This window comes from Gossypium raimondii, chromosome 7 (assembly GCF_025698545.1).
Source record: "Gossypium raimondii isolate GPD5lz chromosome 7, ASM2569854v1, whole genome shotgun sequence".
In the NCBI taxonomy this organism is placed as follows: domain Eukaryota; kingdom Viridiplantae; phylum Streptophyta; class Magnoliopsida; order Malvales; family Malvaceae; genus Gossypium; species Gossypium raimondii.
This window is the reverse complement of record NC_068571.1, coordinates 21048022-21073787: the sequence shown is the minus strand read 5'-3', so window position 1 is coordinate 21073787 and position 25766 is coordinate 21048022. Positions and strand designations below refer to the sequence as shown.

Sequence of the window (25766 nt, the reverse complement as noted above, 5' to 3'; positions counted from 1 at the left end):
TTTTTTAGGGGGTTGAATGAAATTTTAATTTTTTATAGTCTATATCTTTATAATTTTTAAAGGATTAAATCAAATTTTTATAATTTTAGGGGGGCCAAAATGTAATTTTACCTTTACTAATTTAAAATTTAAAAAAAATTTAAAGGGCCTAAATGGGAATTTTTTATTTTGAGGGGGTCGGGCCCTTGTCAGCCCCCTAAATTCGCTTCTACTCATGGTTACTCTAAAATATGGTTTATTCTATTTTAGTCACTTCAATTTTTTTTCTCAATTTAATCACTATAAATAAAATAATTGTGTGAATTAATCACTATCATTAAAATTTTTGTTTTCTTTTAACGGATTGTTGCCGTGACACTGAGTGACTGGCGGACACATGATAATTTTTTTCTTTTTACCATTTTAGAATAAACATGAATGTAATTTACTATATTTTAGAGTGACCATAAATGTAGTTTACCCTAATTTTTTACTTAAATCACAAATGATAAAATAATTTCTCCTAAATTAGGTTAAATTAATTGCATTGCAAAATTAAATAAATTAAATTTAAATATCTAATATAATATTTCGAAAATTTTGTTTACCTAACGATTTTAGTAAATAATAAAAGTAGTTATAATTAAATATACATGTGCTAGCTTGAAACTGAGTTTTCCAATGTATATGATTTGGTGAGAAGCATCAGTTGCCTGTTCTGAAAAATTATAAAATTGATTTACAATTAAAGTGATTAGTCAACATATTTAGATTGAGCTAATAGTTTTATTACTCTTTAATCCCTAACACTTAAGTAAGCTTTGGTTTCGTTTATGTAATTTTGTTAATATTGAGTTGTAATTAAAAATGTAACTAAAATCATGAACACATAAAGTAATTAGTCCAAATGGTAAAAAATTATGACTCATCACAATTTGGAGACATCAAAAATTGCAGACAATTATGGACAAAAAAGTATTATTCAAACTGAAAATGACCTTTACAGCATTGTTTCTCAGGTGGAGCAAAGTCTTTAAACTGTAGGAAAAAATTGCTATTGCAATACTTTCTCAGGAATAACTAAGGGAACAGTACCTCTACTAGTTCAAATTACAGTTCCACTGGGAATCAAGGCATCCTTCACTATCGTCACAATCCCACTCTTAATGAAATATCCATCCGTTTCCTTAGCAGCTTCTTGCACATTGTCGTTGTTAATGATCTGAAATTGCCACATTCATTTAAATAAACATGGATATGATATTAGATGGGATAAGAAGTTAAATAATTCCAAATTTGTGAGACAGTGATTAATGCACTAAAACTTCTTTTTTAAATCTTATACTGTCCGCACTTTTATGTACCACTGCCTTCAGATTCGACCATCCACAATGCACCACAAAGGTAACAAGCAATGACAAACTTGATAAGAGAAGATTTCTTATTCCTCAAGCTACATGCAGAGGAGGCAGCACCAAGGTGATATTTTACCAAATGATCACTGAAACTCTTCTCTTTTTTCAAGGAAAAGCGTTTAGTTACCAGTTCAGAGTCATATCATTAAAAATAAAAAGCAATTTAATAGATAAAATAAAGACTTAACCTTCACATCATCGCCTATCCGAGCATTCTTGTCAATGATGGCTCTCTTGATGTGCGAATTCTTTCCGATACCAATTGGAACACTGCCCTTTGCAGCTAGAAATTTTCTGTCAGCCTCAGTCTGGAGGATGGTAATGAGGAAATAGAGATTATTATGGATACAAAATGATATATGTCGGTAAAACAATAGACAAGAAAGCTAAGAACTTTCAGGTTGAACTACCTCATAATAATCTGCTCCCATTAGTAAGGTATCTTCTATGATTGCACCCTCAGAAATGCAAGATCGGAGACCAACAACAGAATGGTGAATTCTACAGTTCTGCAATCAGCAAAAAGCCCCGAGGATAAACTCCTAAGTAATCTAATTTCCAATTAGCCAGCAAACATTTCAAAGCAATACCCCAAGGAACTAACCTTAATAACACAACCCTCGCCAACAACACTATCTGTAACATCAGCATTAAGCATTTTGGATGGAGGCAAATAGCGAGGCTGGGTGTAGATTGGAGATGAACGGTCATAGAAGCTGGGGAGAAAGTCCAAAACAATAAAAGTAATTAATTAAGTTGATCCATCAAGATTGTAAAATGATAATCCAGTGAGGAATCAGAACTACCTAAAATCCGGCACTGGCTTTTTGGTAATTCCCAGATTTGCATTGTAAAATGCCTCTATTGTACCAATGTCTTCCCAGTAGCCATCATACAAGTAAGCTTGCACCTACGCATAACAGGCAATTAGACTTCCAGAATTAGTAATTCTCAGTTATGTGAAGAAAAAATTTCAACATGGGAACATAAACAAACTCCATCATGAATCAAATTCTATTACTGGAGCTTCATTCTAGCATACATGACAAAATTATTCTAAGGTATGCCCTCGACATGAATGTATATCCTGGACATAACCTTGTTTGAAACTGTTTGTAACTAGACAAAGACAGAGCAGGATCCAATCTCCACGTTGTTCAACTTCTTGTTGCAAATGCTAGTGCTGAGAAGTAACTTGAAGAATAAATGAAGTCCAAAATATCATGTTTAAAGAACATAGCTTACCATGAAAAAAGAAACAGAACTGGGTGCCTCAGATATTGAAAAGCAAATAAATAAGCTACTAGGATCTATGTTTTGAGATCATCTCCTTTACTAATTCAGCTTGGTAATGGTGAAGTCCATTCAGATGGAGGAGTGCAGAAAAGAATACTTACCCTCATCCCAATGGAAGTAGCACCTGGAATGACTTCACTTCCAAAATCATTGGCACCAGGAAACTTCTTCGAAAGAAGGTCCAACATCGCGTTTTTACTGACAACATATATGCCCATACTAGCAATGTAAGGCATTTCTTTTGCTCTCTCATCATCAAGACCTAAAATTGTGGTGTCAACCTAAAACAACACCATCAAAACTAGAACCAGAAACAATGACGTTCATGTAAGAAAATCTCATGGTCAGGAGGATCCTACCTGCAAAGCTTTGAGTTGGTCCCCTTTGGGTTTCTCAGCAAATTCAATTATACGGCCTTCGTCATCAATCTTCATCAGACCAAAGGAAGCAGCCCGTTTTTCATCCATAGGCAATGCAGCCACCGTAATGTCAGCAGCAGTCTCCCTATGGGCCTGAATAAAACTTTCATAATTCATTCTATATAAATGGTCCCCAGCAAGAACCAAGAACTCCAGAACATTATGTTCCTCAAACAACCACAAGTACTGCCTCACAGCATCCGCAGTCCCCTGTCCATAATCAAAGTCAAAACACAAATTTTTTAAAAGAAAAATCATAATCATAATCCGTAAACAATTTAATCCATTTTAGTAGCATAGCAAACCTGGAACCAATTTGGGTTCTCGGGACTTTGCTGAGCAGCAAGAACTTCAACGAACCCTTCGTTCTTGTAACCACCCATGTTACTAGCATATGCGCGGGAAATATGGCGATTGAGAGAAGCGGAATTGAATTGAGTCAGAACGTAGATTTTGGACACATTACTGTTCAAGCAATTGCTAACGGGAATATCAATTAGCCTATAATTTCCTCCTAATGGAACAGCCGGCTTTGCTCTCTTCTTTGTTAGCGGGTAAAGCCTTGTCCCTGCTCCACCTCCCAATATAATCCCCAAAACACTCTGCCAAAACCAATCAAAGTGTCATCAGCAAATGGTTTGGCATTAGAACAATATTTCATCAGAATCACACAAAGATAAATGGAAACTTACTCGACTAACGTCGGGTTCAAGACATGTCTGCGAGTTCTTGGAATCCGAAACGGCCTTCGGCGAAACGATCAATGGAGTACGTTCCTTTTGGCGGGAACCGGTAATGGTTCTAGAAACAACATGGTCGCCGGACAAAGAAGAAGCCGAAAAGGACAAGGTCCGAGGAGCAGTGGATAGACGGCTCCGAGAAACGAAAGAAGCATTGGACGACGATGTAGCAGGCGACCTGAAAGCACCCAATGCGGCCATGCTTGCCATTTGCAGTTTAACTCTAAAATGAGTGCAAGTATGTGGGAGTGGCAGCTTTATGGATCTGATGTTTGACGGGATTTGTGTGAGAAAATTAATTAGTAAAAAGTATCTGGTGTTTGTTATTTCACAACGGTCACTGCTTATAATTCGTTGCTATAAAAACTTAGCTTTTTTATTTATCATTTAATAAAAAAACTTATATGTAAAAAAATCAATTAACCTCTTATATTAAATCCACAAGTTAAGTCTCTTTAGTTAATTAAAATAATTAATTAAACTCCACCGTTAATAGTTGTTGTCATTAACTACGTTGATAGTTAAAATAAATCGACGGACCCAATCAAATAGTGACACGTGACAATTTTTGATTTAATTTGATATTTTTTCATAAAATCATTAAAAATATTAAAAATAAAAATAGGAATTTTTAAATATTTAAAAATATATATGAAAATTCATATGAACTTTTAAAAATTATAAATATTATAAAAATAAAATTCTAATAAATTATTAAAATTTTGAAATATGAAAATTGGCTTTGATACCAGATAGTCTCGAGAATTTGAGGATGGAATTTGTAAAGCGATAGTCGGAATTGTAATTTGTAATTTGAAATTAAAATTTGAAAGATTGTTTGATTAAATTTTTGAAAACTTAAAATAAAAATTGGAGAAACGAGTTTTAATATCTGAAATGGGTATTTCCAGTCGTGTCTTTCATTCTAAATCTGATAGCCTTTTATAGAGGGCTAATGTCTCTTTACATCATTTGAAACTGGAAATTCAATCCCTTACATCATTACATAATTGAAACTTTTTAGAGAATATATTCTCTGGTTATAAAAATACAAACTATAGAGAATATTCACTATTCATGCTAGAGAATCTTACTATTTCTGCCACAGATTTCTACTGTTCATGCCAGAGAATATTTCCTGTTCATCTTCTTTCTTTTGCATCATTTTTTCTTGGTCTTGGTAATGGTTACTGAGGTGGTATCATCTATAAGATCCACCGATTTAATTGAAGACGTTGAATATTTCTCGCCTTCAGATTCAGAATCCATTGAGCTGAGCATTTCAGCTATGAGTTTTTGTATTTCTTCTTGGTCTTGGCTTGAGCTAGCATTCCACTAGCTGTCGATTTTGCTTGAAGGAATTTTGCTATGGTTTGATCCGGGGCTACTGACTTGCATAATCTCGGATTCTTGTTGAAAAAATTATCCAAATATTTTGAATCATATTTTTCATCATGAAATTTGTCCCACCATTTAGTTCTGAAGTTTCGAACTAATAATGGAATTCCAGTATGTGGATCTTGTTCATAGGAGTAATTCCAAGAAACAATCCAAGAAATGCACAATTTTGAGAAAAAAATGAAATGTTCTCTAAATGTGTTTTTGGTTTGGTTCAGGTTGAAATTTGTCAAAGAATTTGGGCAATAAGTTTTGAATTTTCTCTGGTAGGATCTCAAAAGATTATGGTCCATACCAATTCCACCATTCTAGGAACCAGTTTGGGAATTTGAATTGGGTACTGTATTTGAAATATATGAGTCAGTAATGTCTCATATGTTGATTGTTCAGTAAGAATGCGTTGTACCATGCCATTTGATAATCCCAATATGTAAAATATGAGTGGTGGGTCAATTTTGGTGGTAAATTTGGCTTGAAATTTCTTTGGAGAATTTGGGTTTTCACCCCAATCCCTTGGTTGAAGAATTTTTAATATTTGGGCTATTGAATGGGTAATAAAATTTAGATATTTTAGGTTTGTGTAGTGTTTGAAAAGTACTAATCCAATTTAAACCAATATGTTTTCATAATACTGTTGAGGTTTTTGAGAATCTAATGGCTTAAAATGTCATCCATTAAAAAGTTCATTTGCAAGTATATGTGGAGGTTTTTCTGAAAATTCTTCCTCCATAATAAGAATTTTTTCAAAACATTTGTTTGAAAAATATTGTGAGGATTTTTGTGTAGCAGTCTGTGAAGACACTGCTATTTCTTTTGGAAAAACATCTTGGAGAGATGTCTCTTTTAAAATATTTTTGAGAGATTTTGGTTTGGGTAAAACAATCTCTTTATTTTTTGAAATCTTTGCTGCTTCACCAGCAATTTGCTTGAGAGGAGTTTCCTTTTTTCATTTGAGAAAAGGCCAATGCCAATTCTGGAGATTAAGAAAGAGACCCAATCCATTTATTGATTTGAGAACCAATTTCATTTGGATCTTGTGCATCTTGAACAAATGTATTTTTGGAGGATTTTGATGAGGATGATGATCTCTCAATTCTTCTTCATGGCAAATTTCATACCATGACTAAATTGGTTTTGAGGAAATTTGGGTTTTGGATGTTTCTCCTATTTTTCCTCTCTTTGTCTCTGAGTTTGGGTGACATTTTTGAAGAAACTCTGGTGAGAAAATCAGGCAAATAATTAGTTTCTCCTTTGATGTATTCAATATCAAAATCAAATATGCTCAAAATTGTTTGCTATCTTGCAAAATTTTTTTTTGAGGCAATATTTTGAATATCTTTTTGTAGAACTTCTTTTGCTGATTTGCAATCAATTCGTAAAAGAAATTTTTGATTTAATAAATCGCTTTGGAATTTTGTAATGCAAAAAACAATTGATAAAATTTCTTTTTTAATAGTACTATAATTTTGCTGAGTTGGATTCCAGTGTCTGGAAGTAAACTGGACTATTTGTTCATTTCCCTCTTTAACTTGTTTGAGGATCCCACCGTTAGGGGTGAGCAAAACTCGATTCGACTCAAAAAAATCGAAAAAAATTCAAATTTCGAGTTAAACGAATCGAATTATTCGAGTTAATCGAGTTATTCGAATCAACTCAAATATTTTTTTCGAATTTCGAGTTCGAATCGAGTTGAGTTTTCGAATTCGAATAACTCGAATAATTCGAATAATTCGAATAATTCGAATATCAAACTATAATATTTTACATTTTTACCCCAAAGTCCCAAACCTTTTTATTTTTCCCTCAAAACTTTTACTCCTTCCCACTTTCCCCCCAAAACTTTTACTCCCCTCCCCTCCTAACCCCCCAATCTACCCAAAATCTATTTCCCACCAAAATTTTACTCTCCCATTTATTTTTTCTCAAAATTTTACTCCCAAAACCCTCAAAACCTTTTATTTTCCCCAAAATTTTTACTCCTCCCACTTTTCCCTAAAACTTTTATTCCTTCCCATCTCACCTCCCATCTATCCCAAACCCTCCCCCTCCAATTTTTTTAATATTTTCCTCCAAAATTTTACTCCCCTATTTACTTTCCTCAAACTTTTATTCCCCAAAACTTTTATTTTTCCCTAAACTTTTACTTCTCACCCTTTACTCTCAAATAAAAAATCAAAATTATCCAAAAAACCATTAAACATAAATAGTAATAATTTTATTTATATCTACTATTTATATTATTAAATTAAATTTCACATTTTATATTATTTATATTATTGAATTGTTTAGTCATATTGAATATTTATATTAAAATTGAATTATTAATTATGCCATAAAATATTCGTGATAAAATTTTATATTGGTATCAATTTCACATTTTATTTTAAAATAACTTTTATTAAAAAATCATATTTTTACATTTAATATATTCTTTAATTCTAAAATACATAGTGACAAGAATCTGAAGATAATTGAAACAACTAAGCAACCAAAGAAGCTAACCAATATATAAAAAATTAATAAATAAATTATGAAGTGATGAAAGTTAATAAAAATTTTGATTAAGGTGGACAAATTTTATTACGATGGGTGACAATGGTTACAAGGACCCAAAATTATTTTTTAAAATTTAACTCGAACAAATATATTCGATTTGAATTCCATCTCACTCGACTCGATTCGAGAAAACTTCAAATAAAGTTAGGATGATAAAATGAGATTCAAAAACTCGATTAACTCGAAAATTTTCGATTCGATTCGATTCGATTCGATTCGATTCGATCGAATGCTCACCCCTACCCACCGTATCCTATTTCAGAAGCATCTGTTTCTACTATTTTGGGGGCATCTAGATCAGCTAAATATAAACAAGGAAGCTTAGTAATTTATTTTTTAATATGGGCGATAATATTGGTGTGGTCATTTGTCCAAGGTTGTGGATTCTTTTTGAGCCTATCATATAATGGTTTACATAATTTGCTAAGACTTGGATAAAAGTTTATGACATAATTGAAGCTTCTTAAGAATCTTTGTAATTGGACTTTATCAAGGATTTGGTCTGGGAATTTGCTAGTAAATTCTATAGAACTTTCTATTGGGGTAATGGTTCCTTGGTTAATGTAATGACCTAGGAATCTTACCTTGGTTTGGAATAAACTTATCTTGGATTTAGAAACTACTAAACCATTATTTTTTATGACTTTTACGAAGATGGATAAATGTTTGAAGTGTTTTTCTAAATTTTCTTAAAACACTAATACATCATCAATGTACACTATTGTAAATTGAGAATATAGGTAAAAAAATCATTCATTATTCTTTGAAATTCGGATGGAGCATTTTTTAATCCAAAAGGCATGACATTTCATTCATATTGACCAAATGGTACAGTAAATGGCGTTTTGTATCTTTCTTCTTCTTTTATTTGGATTTGCCAAAATCCCGATTTCATGTCAAATTTTGAGAAAATATTTGCATTGCAGAGTTTTTGTAACAATTTTTTTTTTATTTGGTATTGGGTACCTAATCCATTTTAAGGCTTGATTGAGAGGCTTGCAATTAATTACTAATCTTGGCGTTCCTCTTTTGAGTTCTGCATTTTTCATTACATAAAGTATTGAACAACTCCAAGGATAACTTCTTTTCCTAATTAATTTTTTATTAAGAAGATCTTGTATTTCTTTTTTACAAAATTCCTCCATTTCTTTGTTCATTTGTATTGGTCTTGCTTTTGTGGGTGTTTGTCTTTCATCAAAATTATTTTCATATGGTAACGTTACTTTGTGTTTTTTTTCCATCCCAAAAGGCATTAGGAATGTCAGAACAAATTGTTGATTCTATTTCTTCTTTGATTTGATTTATCCTTTTTTGGACTTCTCTTTTTTCTAATTGTTCAGTCAATTTTTTAAAACATATTTCTTCTTTTAGAAAAGAGATTTGTTTCTGTTTATGATTAATTAAATTATTGATTTGCCCATTATGGATAGGGGTGAGCAAAATTCGATTCGACTCGAAAAAATCGAAAAAAATTCGAATTTCGAGTTAAACGAATCGAGTTATTCGAGTTAATCGAGTTATTCGAATCAACTCGAATTTTTTTTTGGAATTTCGAGTTTGAATCGAGTTGAGTTTTTGAATTCGAATAACTCGAATAACTCGAATAATTCGAATAATTCGAATATGAAACTATAATATTTTACAGTTTTACCCTAAACTCCCAAACTTTTTTACTTTTCCCTCAAAACTTTTACTCCTTCCCACTTTTCCCCCAAAACTTTTACTCCCCTCCCCTCCCAACCCCCAATCTACCCAAAATCCATTTCCCACCAAAATTTTACTCTTCCATTAATTTTTTTTCAAAATTTTACTCTCAAAAACCCTCAAAACTTTTTATTTTCCCCCAAAATTTTTACTCCCTCCCACTTTTCCCCTAAAACTTTTATTCTCTTCCCATCCCACCTCCCATCTACCCCAAACCCTCCCCCCTCCAATTTTTTTAATATTTTCCCTCCAAAATTTTACTCCCCCTATTTACTTTCCCTCAAACTTTTATTCCCCAAAACTTTTTATTTTTCCCCTAAACTTTTACTTCTCACCCTTTACTCTCAAATAAAAAATCAAAATTATCCAAAAAAAATCACTAAACATAAATAGTAATAATTTTATTTATATATACTATTTATATTATTAAATTAAATTTCACATTTTATATTATTTATATTATTGAATTGTTTAGTCATATTGAATATTTATATTAAAATTGAATTCTTAATTATGCCATAAAATATTCGTGTTAAAATTTTATATTGGTATCAATTTCAAATTTTATTTTTAAAATAAATTTTATTAAAAATCATATTTTTATATTTAATATATTTTAATTCTAAAATACATAGTGACAAGAATCCAAAGATAATTGAAACAACTAAGCAAACAAATAAGCTAACCAAGATATAAAAAATTAATAAATAAATTATGAGGTGATGAAAGTTAATAAAAATTTGATTAAGGTGGACAAATTTTATTACGATGGGTGACAATGGTTACAAGGACCCAAAATTATTTTTTAAAATTTAACTCGAACAAATATATTCGATTCGATTCGATTCGAATTCCATCTCACTCGACTCGATTTGAGAAAACTTCAAATAAAGTTAGGATGATAAAATGAGATTCGAAAACTCGATTAACTCGAAAATTTTCGATTCGATTCGATTCGATTCGATCGAATGCTCACCCCTAATTATGGATGTATAAATATGTTAATAAGTTGAGATTTCTCATTTTGGGTTTTTCTACAAAAGGAAATTCTACTTTAGTGTTTAAAACTTTGGTAGAGATTTGGTAGAAATTGAACTATTTGTTACTTTATATGGTTTGAGTAAGGATATAAATGGAGTTCCTAATATGACATCTTGGGTAATATCTTTTACCATTAGAATACATGTTTGATATTTTATACCTTTGTTACTGATTTTTGTATTGAGAATTTTGTAAGTAATTTTAGTTTTTATTGTTTGCGACCTTAAGAGATTCGATGTTTTGTCATAATATTTTGTTGGAATTATCCCTTTTCTATACAGTTTTGGTTTGCTCTTATATAAAAAGAGCTATTGTTTCTAATTGAAATTCATTATTTATAACAATATTTATTTTATTAAATATCTTTGGATAGAAACTTGATTAGAACCATCATATATTCTGTTTATTTTCTTTAGGTTCGGGTTTAGTTTCGACTAACTATTTTTGGGATTTCATGTTTTAAGGTATGCATTTGTTATTTCATTTCTTGTTCTATTTTAAGTGAGAAAGTTCCAATTTAATTTGTTTTATTTCTACTTGTAATTCGAATTTGTGATTTGTCCGGTTTTATTTTTTATATTTATTAAATGTTATATCTTGTATATTGTACATTTGTGATTGACTAGAAATAATCTCTTTTCTTTTTCTAGTTTATCTTTTAATGAGGATTTTAATTTCAAAATGTATTCTCTTTTAAGTTCGGGTCTTGAATTTTATCAATGACTTCAATCATAAATTCTTGATCTTTGGTTAACATATTAATTGAATGTTCATTTTCATCATCAAAAGATTGGGATGTTGTATGTAATTCGTCTATTTATAATTCGTCTATTTGTAATTCATCTGTTTCAATAGATGTATCATCTTGAAGAAATTGTTTCTAAGAGAATCTCATTTATTTTTGTTCTATTTCTTTATCTAGATTTAAATTGTTAATTATTCTTTTAATTTTGCAATATTTTGAGATTTGTAATGGTTTTCCACATCTATAACATTTTATTGTTTTATCTATTTTGTTTTCCTTTTTTGTTGTTTCTTTTCTGTATTTTCTATATTTGGGTTTTTATAATATTCTCAAATATTCTTTCTCCTATTTTTTGGTTTTACAGGCAACATGTTTTTGAAGAAGAAGGTTCATTCCTAATGTCAAATCTGTGGCAGAATGATCCTAATTCCTTTCTACATTGATATCTTTCTTTCTTAAGTTGTTTTTGTAATTTTAAATCTTGACAAATTTTTAATCCTTCTTTTTGGGTGAAACTAATTAGTTCACCATATGTAAGTTTTTCATACGGAATAATACCTCTGCAATTTTTTCTTATTTGATTTTTAACTTTTTCTCCTAGTAAAGTAGGAAGTCCTGCTAAAAATTTTTCTTTCCAGAACGGTTGTTGGTTACCAGATCTTTGCATAACTCTAGTTATAAAGACATATTTATACCATTTAAAATCGCTAATTTTTTGCATTTTAAATTTGATAATAATTTTGAATTTCTATCTTTAATATGAGAATGATCTCTATAAAGTGTTTAGAGATTGAGAAAATTAAAGTTGCTACTGCATCTTGGATTTCTTTTCTTTGTTCATCCAAAATAATTCTTCATTGATCATCTTTTTTATTGCTTTCAAGATTTCTTCTTGTTGGGTTTTAGTGAGTGCATGGTCCCACCATCCTTTTAATTGATCGGTAAACCCAACAACTAAAAGATTGGCTATAGCATGATCACTGATTAATCCATTTTGGTTTTGGGTTTTATAAACATTTGAAACCATTGTCATTTGTTGTAATAAATAAAGAATATTATATTCAGACAGTCAGCCTATATTCCATTCATAAATTGTATTAGCATTGTATTTATTTTGGAAAATGAGTTTTTCTTCTATATTAAGATCAGGTGCAGTGATTTTTGGATAATATAATATTTTTGGTTCTTTCCAAGTCATTTTGTTGATTTGTTGTTCATCTGACTGGTCAGAGTCAGATTGGGAAGATTTGTGTAATGTGTTTATTGAATGTTGGGCTTGCATTGGGGTATCAGGTGCAATTAATCCAGACTTGTAACTTTCTAAAGCATCTAGCCTATTTTAGATTTCTGTTAATAAATCATTTTGGGATTTTTAGAAAGGTTTTGGAACTTTATAAGGTGTAAATATTGGTTCTTTAGAACTTTTTTCTACTACCTCTTTTACTGGTTCTTTCTTAATTGGTTAATTTTCTACCAAATTTTCGTTGTTTACCTATTGTATAAAGACTAATATTTGTATAATTGTTTTGTTCTACTATCATTTTAATATCTTTTGATAAGATTTGTTCTCCCGCGTCAGGAGCTTTCATTCTTAAAGGATTTGCTTTTATTCCAGTATTTTTGTGAAGATATTGAATCTCTATTAAAGGAGGATGTTGAGATCCAACTTCTCCTTTATTAGTTTGCCATCTAGTATTATGTTTTATTATATTAACAGATTCTGGATAATATTATTCAAACCATTCAAAGAATTTTATATGAATTTTATGGGTATTCATGAATTCATAATATTCTTGAAGAACGTTTTCTTTTTATCATTATAATTTTTAAAGTAATCTTTTCTTTTTGCTTATTTTTGTTGGAATAGAAGTGTTTTCTACATCATTCCTTATTTATCTCAAAATATTTTTCTAGAACAAATATTTCTGATTTTTCTCATTGTTTTGCATTATTAGCATTGATGAATATGTTGGTGACATATTAGGTGAATTTTGGGGACTCTCTTCCTGTCTGGCATAGATAGGTTGAGCTATATTTGAAGAATTATCTATTCCTTATAAATTGGTTCTAAATGTTATTGGGATAGAAGAGATAGAGGCTCTAGCTGTCCTAAAATTTGCAGTTTGTGTTTTTGGATTTGACTCTTCTTCTAAATTTAACCTCCTAAAAGTTGTGCTGGTACTTCCTATTTCAAAGGAATGTCTTGGAGGCATTCTCCTTGGCATGTTGAATATTAATTCAACTGTGCCATCTTGGTGTTGGGAGATTTCACTTAATGAAGCGTTTCTTATTGGAGTAGGTGCCACAGGGTCTGTAGCACCCTCAAGTTTCCACCTATCAGGAAGGTTTATTTCATGCCGTTGTATTCTTGGGATTGTGGTATGAGATCTTGAGGTATCTGTTTCTATTAAGAGGGTTTCTCCTTTTGGGCTTTGAAGTAAAGCCTTGGTATTAACTACAGAATACATAGCTTTGAAGTGGAGTCTATAGGCTAAAGTTAGTACCTCATAACCAAGAAGCATTTTGTAGTTATGGGTATGAATTTGGAGGGTCAAAGATTGTAAAATATTTAAAGATACCATAAAATTTGGATAACAATTAAAATGTATTGGGCCAGTACATAAGCTTGTTTCTATAGTTCCTAATAATCAGTCATTAAACATGATATGTCTTTGGCCTCTTAAATAGGTAAACTCATTTCTTTTGTTTTTATAATGTAACTGCAAAAAACATTTAAATTTTTAAAAGTTGTTTTCTTGTAAACTTGGTTTGTTGGAACTCTTGGAAGAGTCAAATTATCAAATCTTTGGGGAATGTTTTAGTAATGTTCTTCTGGTTCATTAACGGCGCTGTTTGAGGTTTGGTCGGACTATTGGGATTGATTGGAAACAAAGCTTACAGAAGAATTGGTTCTTCTAAGAAAGGAAAACATTCTTTGTTTTCTTATTTCCTACAAGGAGGTTCTACTATTAGGATTTTTGGATTACTATTGTTGCCAACAGGGATACTTTATCCTTGACACGCCTAACCCATGGCTAACTGGACTATGTATCAATACTCAACAAAATAATAATACATTAATAAAGACAGTTAAACCAGAACTCGGAAATATTGAAAACAAATTGAATATTTCAAAACTTAGAAATACCTGCTCCTCCTTGGCTCTAATAAATTATTAAATTTTTTATAAAATTGATAAAAAAATTTAAATTTTTATAAACAAACTTACAAATCATCCAAATAATAAAAAGTATTAAAATTATTAAAATTAATATACACTTATAAAAAATATATAAAAAATCATAAAAACTTGAATTGGATCGGATTAGTCGGTTGGACCAATTCGACCATAATCAACAAGGGTACCAGTCTATAGAAAACCATTAGATTGATTAACTTGGGACAGTTGAACCGATTTTTTAAATATTTTTTATTTTTAATGTTTTATTTAATTAAACTAAACGGATCAGTTGAATTGGCAAACCGATGGCTTGATCGATTCAACCAGTGGTTCGGTTTCGAAAACCTTAGTTATAATATTTCATTCTAACATAAGCTAATAGTTGGATACTGAAATTTTGGTTTGATAAAGATATTAAAAAAAATAAAAAAAATCGATTTAATGGTCTAGTTCCCAAGTCAACCGGTCTAATGGCTTTCCTTGGACCGGTACCCTTGTCAGTTTCAGGCTAACCGGTCCAATTTAATTTTTATGATTTTTTATAATTTTTATAAGTCTATATCAATTTTAATATTTTTTTATAACTTTTTACAATTTTTATTATTTTTAAGAATTTTAATACTTTTTTAAAATTTTAAATATTTAAAATAAGTTTAATTAATTTTATAAATTTTTTATAATTTTTTAATATTTATAAGTTTTCATAATTTTTTTTATAATTTTAATAAGTTTATATCAATTTATATTAGTTTTAATATTTTTTTAATTTTTATATTTTTTATGATTTTTAATCATTATTTATGGAAAAATATTAGATTAAACTAGGAGCTGCCACATGCCACCATTTGATTGGTCCATCAATTAATTTTAACGGTCAGTATGGTCAATGACGAAAACCGTTAACGGAGGGGCTTAATTCATTGTTTTAGTTAAAGACGGGAGCTTAATTGGGTGCAAATTTAATACAATGGCTTAATTGATTTTTTTTTTTTGCATTTTCTTAAGGGATTTTTTGACATATAAGTAAATAAAAATATATACTTCATTTAATATAGGGTGAATATTTGATATAGTCTCAATTTACCTTTTTTATTTCACAAGTATCCTTAAAAAATTGACACATATATATTTTTTAATATTTTACTATACCCTTATAGTACACTTGTCGACCCCCTGACCCTACTCGTGGAACCTAAAAACTCCATTGATATCGTATCAGATAATTTCCCTTTAATATATTGGATTATTATTTGATATACAAATGTTGAAAATTTTTAACTCTATAAACAGGCAGGCTTAAGAGACTAATAAGTGTAAGAAAATAATTAGTAAAAAAACTGGGGTTGTTATTATTTTGCAACTATCACTTGCTTATAATACGTAACTATAAAACTTACTAAATCTTTTTCATTTATCATTTAATAGAAAATATATACTCCACTTAATACATTGGATTATTATTTGATACACACATTTTTAACTCTATAAACAAATAGTCTTAAGAGACTGATAAGTATGAGAAAATAATTAGTAAAAGTACCTGGAGTTGTTATTTCACAACTATCACTTGTTTATAATACATAACTATAAAAACTTACTAAATCTTTTTATTTATCATTTAATAAAAATATATACTCCACTTAATACATTTGAATATTATTTGATTACACATTTTTAACTCTATAAACAAGAGGATTTAAGAGACTGATAAGTATGATAAAATAATTAGTAAAAAGTATTTGGGGTTGTTATTTCACAACAGTCACTTACTTATAATTCATAACTATAAATACTTATAAATCGAAGTAGGGCAATTGGCATGTAATGTGCAACTTGGCGTACAAAACGTATCATAGCACACAACGCATACTGGCACACGAAGTACATATCTGGCACACGAAGTGCATCCTAACGCATAATCCCGTACATAAACCAATCATATGGCATGCCAACTATATTCGACACAGCTCGAACAGGTAATAGGGTACCAATATTCAATTCATGTACAATTTAGTACACATATCATTTCTCAATTATATTCACTACCATAATCCATTTTATCATCATATCACATATATTCCATGACATTCAATATATTTCCACTCAATTCCATAACACACATCATATTGCAAAACAATTCATGCAAATTTTCAATTTATCCATTTTAGTCCTCTAATTCAGAAAATCATATTCAAGCTCAATCCAAGGGTTCATATTATCACTATCTACTCACCTTGACACCTTGAAATGCAAGTAATATGTTTATGCAACAATTTATAATGATCCCAAATCATAAATGTACAAACCGAGGTCTTGCATCACTCATTGACAACTCTCACTACAAATTATCTATTTAAATTCTTTGTACCTAGTAATGTGAGATAACTAACACTACAAATTATTAACAAGTAGTAGATGGCTTGGGCTTCTTGGTGAAAATGAGTTGAGTAGAGTAGTCGTGACATTGTAATTCACAAAACTTCACGTGGTTAACGAAGTGGCATTTTTATTGAAGAAAAGAAAAGAGTAAAGTGGTGGATAGTTAGGCCAAAGCAATTCAGGTTCCTTCACATGATCATAATCATCAAGTCTCACAATTCACCATAAGTTTACATATTTTCATATCTAAGCATTTTATGATATATATTTTTTAAAGTCAATGTCATACTCCACAATAACAAAAGCACAATCTCATTTACCTTTCCCACATATATTTTCCAAGCATAGTAATGACATTTAAATATACTCCTTTGATTATAACAGTACAACCATATTTCATCTAACACAATTATCACACAAAAATGTCTAATGGGTCATGCTTCACATATTTCTTAACATATTCTACACATTTAAAATATGAGAAAGCTCTTCCAAGGCTTTCACTCCACAATTTTCCCTTTTCCTTTCTTTCTTTTCATAAATCATACAAAATAAAATGGATGCATATCAACATAAGAGACTACCATTAAATAATCATATAAATGGCTCAACTGCCAAATATATGCTTCCAAATATAAATTGAGGTGAAGAGAATGCTAGAAATTAAGAACTCTTACCAAAAACCATACCTTCTCATATTAGCTTGGTGTTTTCCTATTAGAACTCAAACCTAAAATGAGTGGATGATGAAGATGATAAGGAGAATGGCTCAAGAGAGGTTTTTGTGAAGTCATTTTACAAGAAAATTGTTGATACATTGATATAATAAAGGAGAAAGGAAGAGGATGTGGTGGTGTCAATGGAGGCTGGTTCATCCAATCGGGACGGAAAGCCAAAGATTACAAGGATGAAGTGGAGAGAGTTTGAAGGCTAAGTACTAAAAGTAAGTTGGCAGAGTATAGGCTTTGTATGCTAAAGATTCCATCCCTTCTTCATTGTCTTTTGGGGGATTTTATAGGCAGAGGTTCCATGCAAGATGGTGTTGACATGTTGAACTTTCCATCAAACCATCATACCATCATTTTCAAATGTGTGGGATGGATGTTTTTGATAAGATGAAGACGTTTGGGATGGAACAAATCCTGTCATTTATTTTGATTCGGTGGTATGGAGTAATTGAACTCACGTGAGATTTGATGACTAAGAAAATCATGTTATTAACAAAAGATCATGATTCTATGCGATAAGTGAATGTGAAATGGTTTCACATAAGTAACAGCGTTTATGATCCATAAAAATTAAATTCAAATTAAAATCATACATATAATGTACAAAATCATAATTCATATATCAAGTTGCACATTTTTTCAAGGCACATTGCACTTTAAGTAAAAAATTTGCATTTTATATAAAACAAGATACATTAAACAAACAAATATAATTTTAAAAAAAAAGTAACATGCATATCATATTAATGAAATATTTTATAAAAATTATTAGCCTATCAAAATATATAAAATTTTGACAATAGCATGTAACACAAAACTAAAAATTATTTAAATAATATCAAACTTAATAATTTGAAAACAATATTTTATACAACACACAATATATAATATTTTAAATATAATTAACATAAAAGTAAATATAAAATTTTTCATGCTGGTTTGTTATTAAAAAAAACAATTAATTAGTTTGTCATGTAGTAAACCCTATTAATGCAATCAAACAAAAGTCAAAGTCAACATCCAGAGTAAAAAAAAATTATTCAATTCTCAAATAAACTCTAAAATCATAAGTTATAGCGACAAAACAAAGCCAACTCCAACTCCTTCAAATTCTAATTCTAAATTATTTCATATCATTCTGCGGGATAAATAGTAATAGTGAATATATATTTATATGTCCAGAAAAGGGAAAAAAAATACCATCCAACATCTGGGTTTAAATCCCAGACTTCTAAAACCCTATCCTTTGGACCAGAAATGGGGAAAAGAGATGGAATTGATTGGAAAATGTTAATCAGTGAATATCTATATGTTGGTATATTTAAACAAATATTTGTGGAAATTAATAAAAAATGTTAATCTCAATTGTTATTCTCCACAGCAAGAAAAAAAAAACATATGTAGAAAGAAATAAATTAAATGTATAAATCTAATAATAAAACCTATGGATGATTATTGTAAAAACAATACGAGGAAAAAGTGTCCAACAGCAGAAGTACAACAAACCTATCAAATCCACAAACAAATCACATAGGACAGTCTCAGCAATCATCTTTATATTCAGCTGCAGCAGCCGCCTGGTTGAGAAGCACTACCATCTCTACCGCCAAATGAAGATGCTTGACTTAAATGTCCAATTTTTATGCCATAAGACTGCAATAAAGAGGGTTAAAAACATATAATGATCATTGCCTTTGAAACAATTCATGTTCCCAACAATTTCCTATAAAGCAACTGATGCACTGTCCTAAAACTTTAAGGGTGTACTTGATTGAGTCGGAAAGCTGAAGGATGAGAAGAGGGAGTGAAAGTGGGACGGAAATATTTTTTTAGTATGCTTGGTAAGAAATGAAAGTGAAAGATGAACATTTTCCATCCTAATAGATAAAAACAAATCATTCCATATTGAAATGATAAGACAAAAGAAAATTAGAAAGATGTAACCTAGTTCAAAATTATGCATTTTTAAAAACTTCCATTTTCTTTCCTCATTTTTCAACCCTATCAAATAATATATTTTTCTTTCTATTCATCTAACTCCAATTTTCCATCCTTCAAATTATCTTTTCACTCTACCAAGAAAAGCTTAAAAGAACATGGCCAATCTAATTCTTATGACTTAGCCAATTTCCAATAAATTCTATATGCTGAGGATGCAGATTAAATTGTGGTGAGTTCAACTCAATCATTTGATAATTGATATAATGAGATGGTAGAAATTGTAGTGAAAAATAAGCAGATAAAGCTAACCTCATTTGATATGTCAATAACTCCATCCTGGATTTTCTTGTAGATTTTCGAAGCTGTGCTTAGAAATGCCTGCAAAAATTTTCTTGTTATAAATTAAGGTGATTGAAAGCTTATTTATACTCGTGCTATAGAGCATTCTCAAGAAATCATAAACATAAGCAAGAGAACTAAAATTATAACCTCTTCAACATTTTGAGCCGTTTTTGCAGAAGCCTCCATGAATATCAGTCCGTGCTCCCTGGCAAACTGCTCACCTTCCTCTGTGCTCACTGCCCTTCTATGAGACAAATCACACTTGTTGCCAATAAGCATGACAGTCATGTTTGCATTTGCATGCTGCCTTGCTTCCTCCAACCAGCTAGTCAAGTGATTAAAAGTCTCCCTCCTGATTATTAATCATACAAGGATTTAAAAGTGTTATTATTGCAGCCAAGTACAACAGCACAGATAAAATTGCTTCTATGAATAATATATGCAAGTTGACGAATGTAAAAGAAAAAAGGTCAATCGTCTAAAGCTTAAGTAACTTTATTGGCTAAACTCAAACTTCTGGAAAGAACAAATGTAGCACCTAGTAATATCGTAAACTAAAAGTGCACCAGCAGCTCCACGGTAGTAAGACCTTGTAATAGATCTGAATGATTCTTGGCCTGCCTGGAAAAACAAAGTATATTCAGCCCCTTAACTGAAAAAGAAATAACATGCTTCACATTTTAAATATCTTAAGCTGGGACTAAGTGAGAAAGCTTGTTGCAATGGACATAGCAACCACTAAGATCAAATGCCACCAAAGACTCTGGTATAATCAAGGGATATTGCTATCCTACTAAAAAGCATTGTAATGATAAAAGTACCATATCGGCCCCTGTACTAGGCGTCAAATTGCATTTCGCCCCCTCTACTCAAGAAATGGGCAAATTAATCCCTATACATTAGATCAAAGAGTAAATTAGTCATTTCTTTTGAAAATATAATCCATTTGTACTGTTAAAATGCGCGTGCCTAATGGAGTAACCGGACAATGATGTGTGGTGTGCCACGTGTATGTCATGTTGATGTACAAAAACTAGTTTTTAATAGTAGAAATGGATGAAATTTTGAACAGAATGGCCTGTTTGCTCCTTGATCCAACATACAAGGACTAATTTGCCCATATTTTTAGTAGAAGGGGCAAAATGCAATTTGAATCCTATTACAGAGGCCTCCATGGTACTTTTATCGCATTATAATGAATTTTTTCCACGATAACATGAATCAGTCCTATGAATACTGAGATCAACCATGAACTTGTGTTCTTCAGAGATTGACTAGTAATTTGATATTAAATGTACAACTAAGATCCATTTAACATGAAAGTTTGACCTAGACAAGGTCATACACCGGCAAGCCAGGAATACCATAATTTTATAGGATGGGCAGAATTTTGAACCTTCAACACACCATTTTGATACTTTGTTAAAGAATCACTGTGCAATATAACAACACATACAGACACATTACACTGAGAACACTTGAAAGCCAAGGAAAAGGAAAAACCAACCGTATCCCATATCTGAAGCTTTATTGGCTTGTTCTCAATAGTGATCATTCTGGCTCCAAATTCAACACCAATGGTTAAATCATGAACAGGCTGAAACCGTTTGTCGGTGAATTGCAAAAGAAGACATGATTTTCCAACTCCTGCAAAAGGAAAATACTTATGCTAGATAGAACTACCATGATATTCTTGGTAAAACAATATCGCAAAACTGGCCAAACTGAATATCATATGCAAAAATGTTCACCGGAATGCAATTTCACTATTATCTCAACATTTGAATGCTATCACATTATCATGCTAAATAAAGCCACTACTCCATGTTAGATTGTGTTTTTATCTTAAGGAAAGTCATAGAAACCAATGGCTTCATCCAAATAAAAAATAAAATTGATGAAAATTTTACGGTGTCAGCAAAAAATCCTCTAGTGAAGCTATAATTTCCTAGCAGATTCAGAACTTACAAACGTAAGAGCAAAGACCCATATATCAAATTAAACCAAAAAAAAAAACTTAGGGAAGGAAAACAGGAAAGGGATCTTACCAGTATCGCCAATGATAATGTACTTGAAGAGGTAAGCGTAGGACATCTCTTCTGCTCGTATTAGTAAGAACCCAAAATACCCAAAATCTGAGACTTTTTTTTACTTACGATTTATAAATGAATGGCCAGATCTTATGAACAAAAAGTAAAATCGAATTTTATAACTAAAAAGCAAAACAAACGAGGAAAAAATTGTTCCTCTAAAACAAATGTATTTAACTCTATGTTCTTAAAAGAGAATTTGAAAGGAAAAAAAAGTATTAGAGTGATTAATGTTCTCTTTCTTTCTTCCTTCTAACACAGCAATTCTTTTATTTCAATTAAATAATAATAATAATAATAATAATAGAAGGAAACGAAACGCAACAACCTTCTTTTCTATAGCAACAGGCTGTTTGTCGGTTATCTTAACCACGAAGAATGATTAACAGAATACTTAAAAAAAACTTAAACAACAAAATCATCCTTAAATTATATTTGTTTTTTTTTTTTTAAATTGGTACCTGAATTATCCAGTCGTTACTCATTTTACCTAAACTTTGGTTCCATAAAAAAAATTCATTCAATAATAACTTGTCACGTAAATCTCTATTTATTTTACGCTAACTGTCAATGTAATAGTGTTCATTTTATCATATTTTCTTCTTTATCAAACAATTTTTACCAAATTTTCTTACATTTTATCATCCACCAAACACCCAACAAAAATCGATTGCTTCCTTGTACAAAGCTTCCACCATTTTATCATCTTCAAACTTTAACTGCTTCTACCATCTTCAAGCTTCCAGTCTTCTTCTTTCTTCACCCGATTCTTTCCTTATACAATGGTATGAATAACCTAAAAAATCTTTAATTAAAGAGAATGCATAAAAAAAAAGAGAAAGAAGTCAAATCTTCACTTTCATATAATGATAGAGAGATTCCTAAATCACAAAAAAAAAAAAACACTTTTTGAAGAAGAAAAAAGTAATTGAGATCAGTTTGCAAATTTGTCTTAAATCGATTCTTTGCTTATTTGAATCGATTGTTTTGTTGATTGACTCGATTCTTTTTGTTGTTTGAATCGATTGTTTATTATTTGAATCGATTCTTTGTTGTTTAACTCGATTCAAAGGCCAACATTTTTTGGCTCATTTTCTTTCTCTCTCTCTTTTCTTTGCTTGAGCACCAAAAGTATTGTTGTTTCTTTTGAATCGATTTTTTGTTATCTTAAATCGATTCTTTACTTATTTGAATCGATTGTTTTGTTGATTGACTCAATTCTTTTTATTGTTTGAATCGATTCTTTGTTGTTTAACTCGATTCAAAGGTCAACACCATTTTAGTATCTGACCCTTTAATTCCATTAATGTTTCAATAACAAATAAAACTTATAAAATGGAAATACCCCCAAAACAAAAGATGAAGAAAGAAGAAGACTGGAAGCTTGAAGATGGTAGAAGCAGTTGAAGCTTGAAAATGATAAATAGTGGAAGCTTTGTACAAGGAAGCAATCGATTTTTTTTGGTGTTTGGTTGATAAGAAAATGTAAGAAAATCTATTAAAAATTATTTGATGAGAAGAAAATATAAGAAAATCTGGTAAAATCAACACTATTATATTGACAGTTGGGGTAAAATAAATAGATGGCTACGAGGTAAGTTGTGATTGACTGAATTTTTTTTCTAACAGGACTAACAGTTGGGGTAAAATTGGTAACAAATTTATAGTTTAGGTATTAGTTCTGACAAAAAAAGAAGTTAAAAGTACCAATTTGGGAAAACTAGTATAGTTTAGGTATCATTTTGTTGTTTAAGAAAAAAAAAACCTACATCATTAAATTATTAATAAGTTTACATTTTAAAATGTTATAAGTTAGATCATTAAACTATTTAAAAATTACAAGTTTGTTACTAGTCCGTTAATTTGGTAAGAATGTCAAATGTGACTATTAACTAATGATTCATCATAGTGTAGATTACACTCAAGACTACTCAACTATTAGTAAGTTTGCACTTGAGTCACTCAATTTCGAAAAAAGTTATAAGTTGTTCATTGAACTATTTAAAAGTTTTAGGGTATTAGAAACCTCCTTAACAATTGTATTTCAGTAATCTCACCACCATCCGACCTTTTCCTCGGGCAAAAATCACATCATACCATAGCTTTTTTCTTCCTCTTTCAACTTTATGGTTAATTTTCCTTGAAATGGCATGAAACTTAGTTGATTTAAACTTGAAGCCCTAATGGGGAAGCTTTTTTTTTTTTTATCTCTATCCATTGTGTCGAATGGCCAGCAAACTTCAATATGTTCCTCTTCTCAACGAAACTTTCTTCTTGATCTTTTAGATTGAGCCTTCAGTCACTTGGAACTTTCCAACTAACTCATACCTGAATTTGGTACGTTTGAGTCCCATTTTTTATGTTTTAATTCTCTCTTTTTAAAAAAAATTGTCCCTTTGCTTATGTAGGTCTTGTTTAGGGCTTGTTGAAACAAGATACTTTCTTTCTTTCTTTCTTTCTTTGTATTTGCCTTTTTTTTAGTATTTTGTTTACTTTGATTATCGTTATGGTGATATTTGGTTGCTGATTAGGGGTAAAGGTGTGTGAATAGCTTGATTGTAAATTTTCTTGGGCCACGGTTTTGGTTGAAGGGAAAATGGTAAATGGTAAATGGGTTAAGAATGAAGAGTTGGTGAGTTGGTTAGGTTATAGAGGTGAGACATGGGGTTAACAATGGCTTTGCTAGGGGTTTGGGCTTTAAGTTGTTGACATTGTTTGGATTCTCGGGTTAGGAAGTAATGGTGCAAAGATTAAGTGATCAAATTGTAAACTTTTAAACTTACTAATATTTCGATGACCAACTTGTAACTTTTTGAAATTGAGTGACCAAATTGTAAGGTTACTAACAGTTGAATGACAGAATTGTAAATTTACTTGTCCCCACATCTAATGTCCGTTTCCATGTTAATGGGACAATGACCAACTTATAACTTTCAAATAGTTTAATGACCAACTTATAACATTTTGTAATTGAGTGAAAATAATGTAGACTTACAAATAGTTGAGTGACATTGGCTGTAATTTACCCAAAAATAATTATTTGATAATGATTTTTTTATTTACTAGATTATGGGACAACAATGATGCGGTTGAAAATCAAAATTATGTAACAAATATATTTATAAAATTGATATAAGAAATAAATGAGGTTTAGTTGAAATGGTAAAAAGTTGTTGAAAATCTTGATGTTCCGCGTATTAATGTTTTAGGTTCAAATATTATTATACATGTGTGTGTTTTTTTCATATAAAATATATAAAACAACAACACCACCTTAAAATATAATTTACTTCGTAAAGAAATTATATTTCATTCATTACCTAATTGAGTTGTTGTCCGATCGACTCATGACATCAACTCAAGAAAGGATTTAATATATAATATGGATAAACGCTATCACATATTTTAATTTATACTTAAAAATAAATTAAATAAATGTAAAGTAATAATTTAAATTAGCTATTACAAATGTACAATGCAATAACCACAAGACAATAGGAGGCAAGATTAATTAAAAAGTTAAAAAAGTGATCGAGAAAATAATCATAACAATTAAATTTAGAGGACTAAAAGGTCTTTGTTTAAACAATAGATGAGACAATAAATTATCCTTGGTTAGGTCAAAATTTGATAGAATTGTCGGATCAAAAGCTTTATTTTATTAAGCATAAATTGTGACATCCTATATCTAATTAGATCGTCGGATTCGAATGCGTGACATCACATTATGTTGCTAGAGCAAATAAAACAAACTCAATCACAAATAACATGACATTCAAGTGAATAAATTCCCATACATTATCAACATATAC

The 25766-nt window shown here is 30.3% G+C and overlaps 2 protein-coding genes across 2 annotated transcripts; both read right to left on the bottom strand.

The window, feature by feature from the left end:
• Positions 1–940: 940 nt before the first annotated feature.
• On the bottom strand, positions 941–4137 carry LOC105784708 (glucose-1-phosphate adenylyltransferase small subunit, chloroplastic/amyloplastic). Its single transcript, XM_012610639.2, has 9 exons — positions 3802–4137; positions 3415–3711; positions 3050–3319; positions 2792–2971; positions 2201–2304; positions 1999–2110; positions 1805–1903; positions 1583–1702; positions 941–1201 (listed from the first exon to the last, which is right to left on the bottom strand). Exons 1-9 carry the CDS (start codon positions 4057–4059, stop codon positions 1085–1087), a joined length of 1557 nt encoding a protein of 518 aa, XP_012466093.1. The 5' UTR covers positions 4060–4137; the 3' UTR covers positions 941–1084.
• Positions 4138–18871: 14734 nt separating this feature from the next.
• On the bottom strand, positions 18872–22269 carry LOC105784695 (ras-related protein RABB1c). Its single transcript, XM_012610617.2, has 6 exons — positions 21913–22269; positions 21372–21511; positions 20403–20485; positions 20012–20216; positions 19832–19900; positions 18872–19234 (listed from the first exon to the last, which is right to left on the bottom strand). Exons 1-6 carry the CDS (start codon positions 21956–21958, stop codon positions 19142–19144), a joined length of 636 nt encoding a protein of 211 aa, XP_012466071.1. The 5' UTR covers positions 21959–22269; the 3' UTR covers positions 18872–19141.
• Positions 22270–25766: the final 3497 nt, after the last annotated feature.

Bases quoted from the DNA above. Each gene is read 5' to 3' on its own strand.
- LOC105784695 (XM_012610617.2), bottom strand. From the start codon at position 21,958: ATGTCCTACGCTTACCTCTTCAAGTACATTATCATTGGCGATACTG. The intron at 21,512-21,912 runs GTAAGATCCCTT...TTCCTTTTGCAG, and splicing joins CATTATCATTGGCGATACTG to GAGTTGGAAAATCATGTCTT. The intron at 20,486-21,371 runs GTTGGTTTTTCC...TTGTTTTTCCAG, and splicing joins AGCTTCAGATATGGGATACG to GCAGGCCAAGAATCATTCAG.
- LOC105784708 (XM_012610639.2), bottom strand. From the start codon at position 4,059: ATGGCAAGCATGGCCGCATTGGGTGCTTTCAGGTCGCCTGCTACATCG. The intron at 3,712-3,801 runs GTAAGTTTCCAT...TGGTTTTGGCAG, and splicing joins TTGAACCCGACGTTAGTCGA to AGTGTTTTGGGGATTATATT. The intron at 3,320-3,414 runs GTTTGCTATGCT...GATTATGGACAG, and splicing joins AGAACCCAAATTGGTTCCAG to GGGACTGCGGATGCTGTGAG.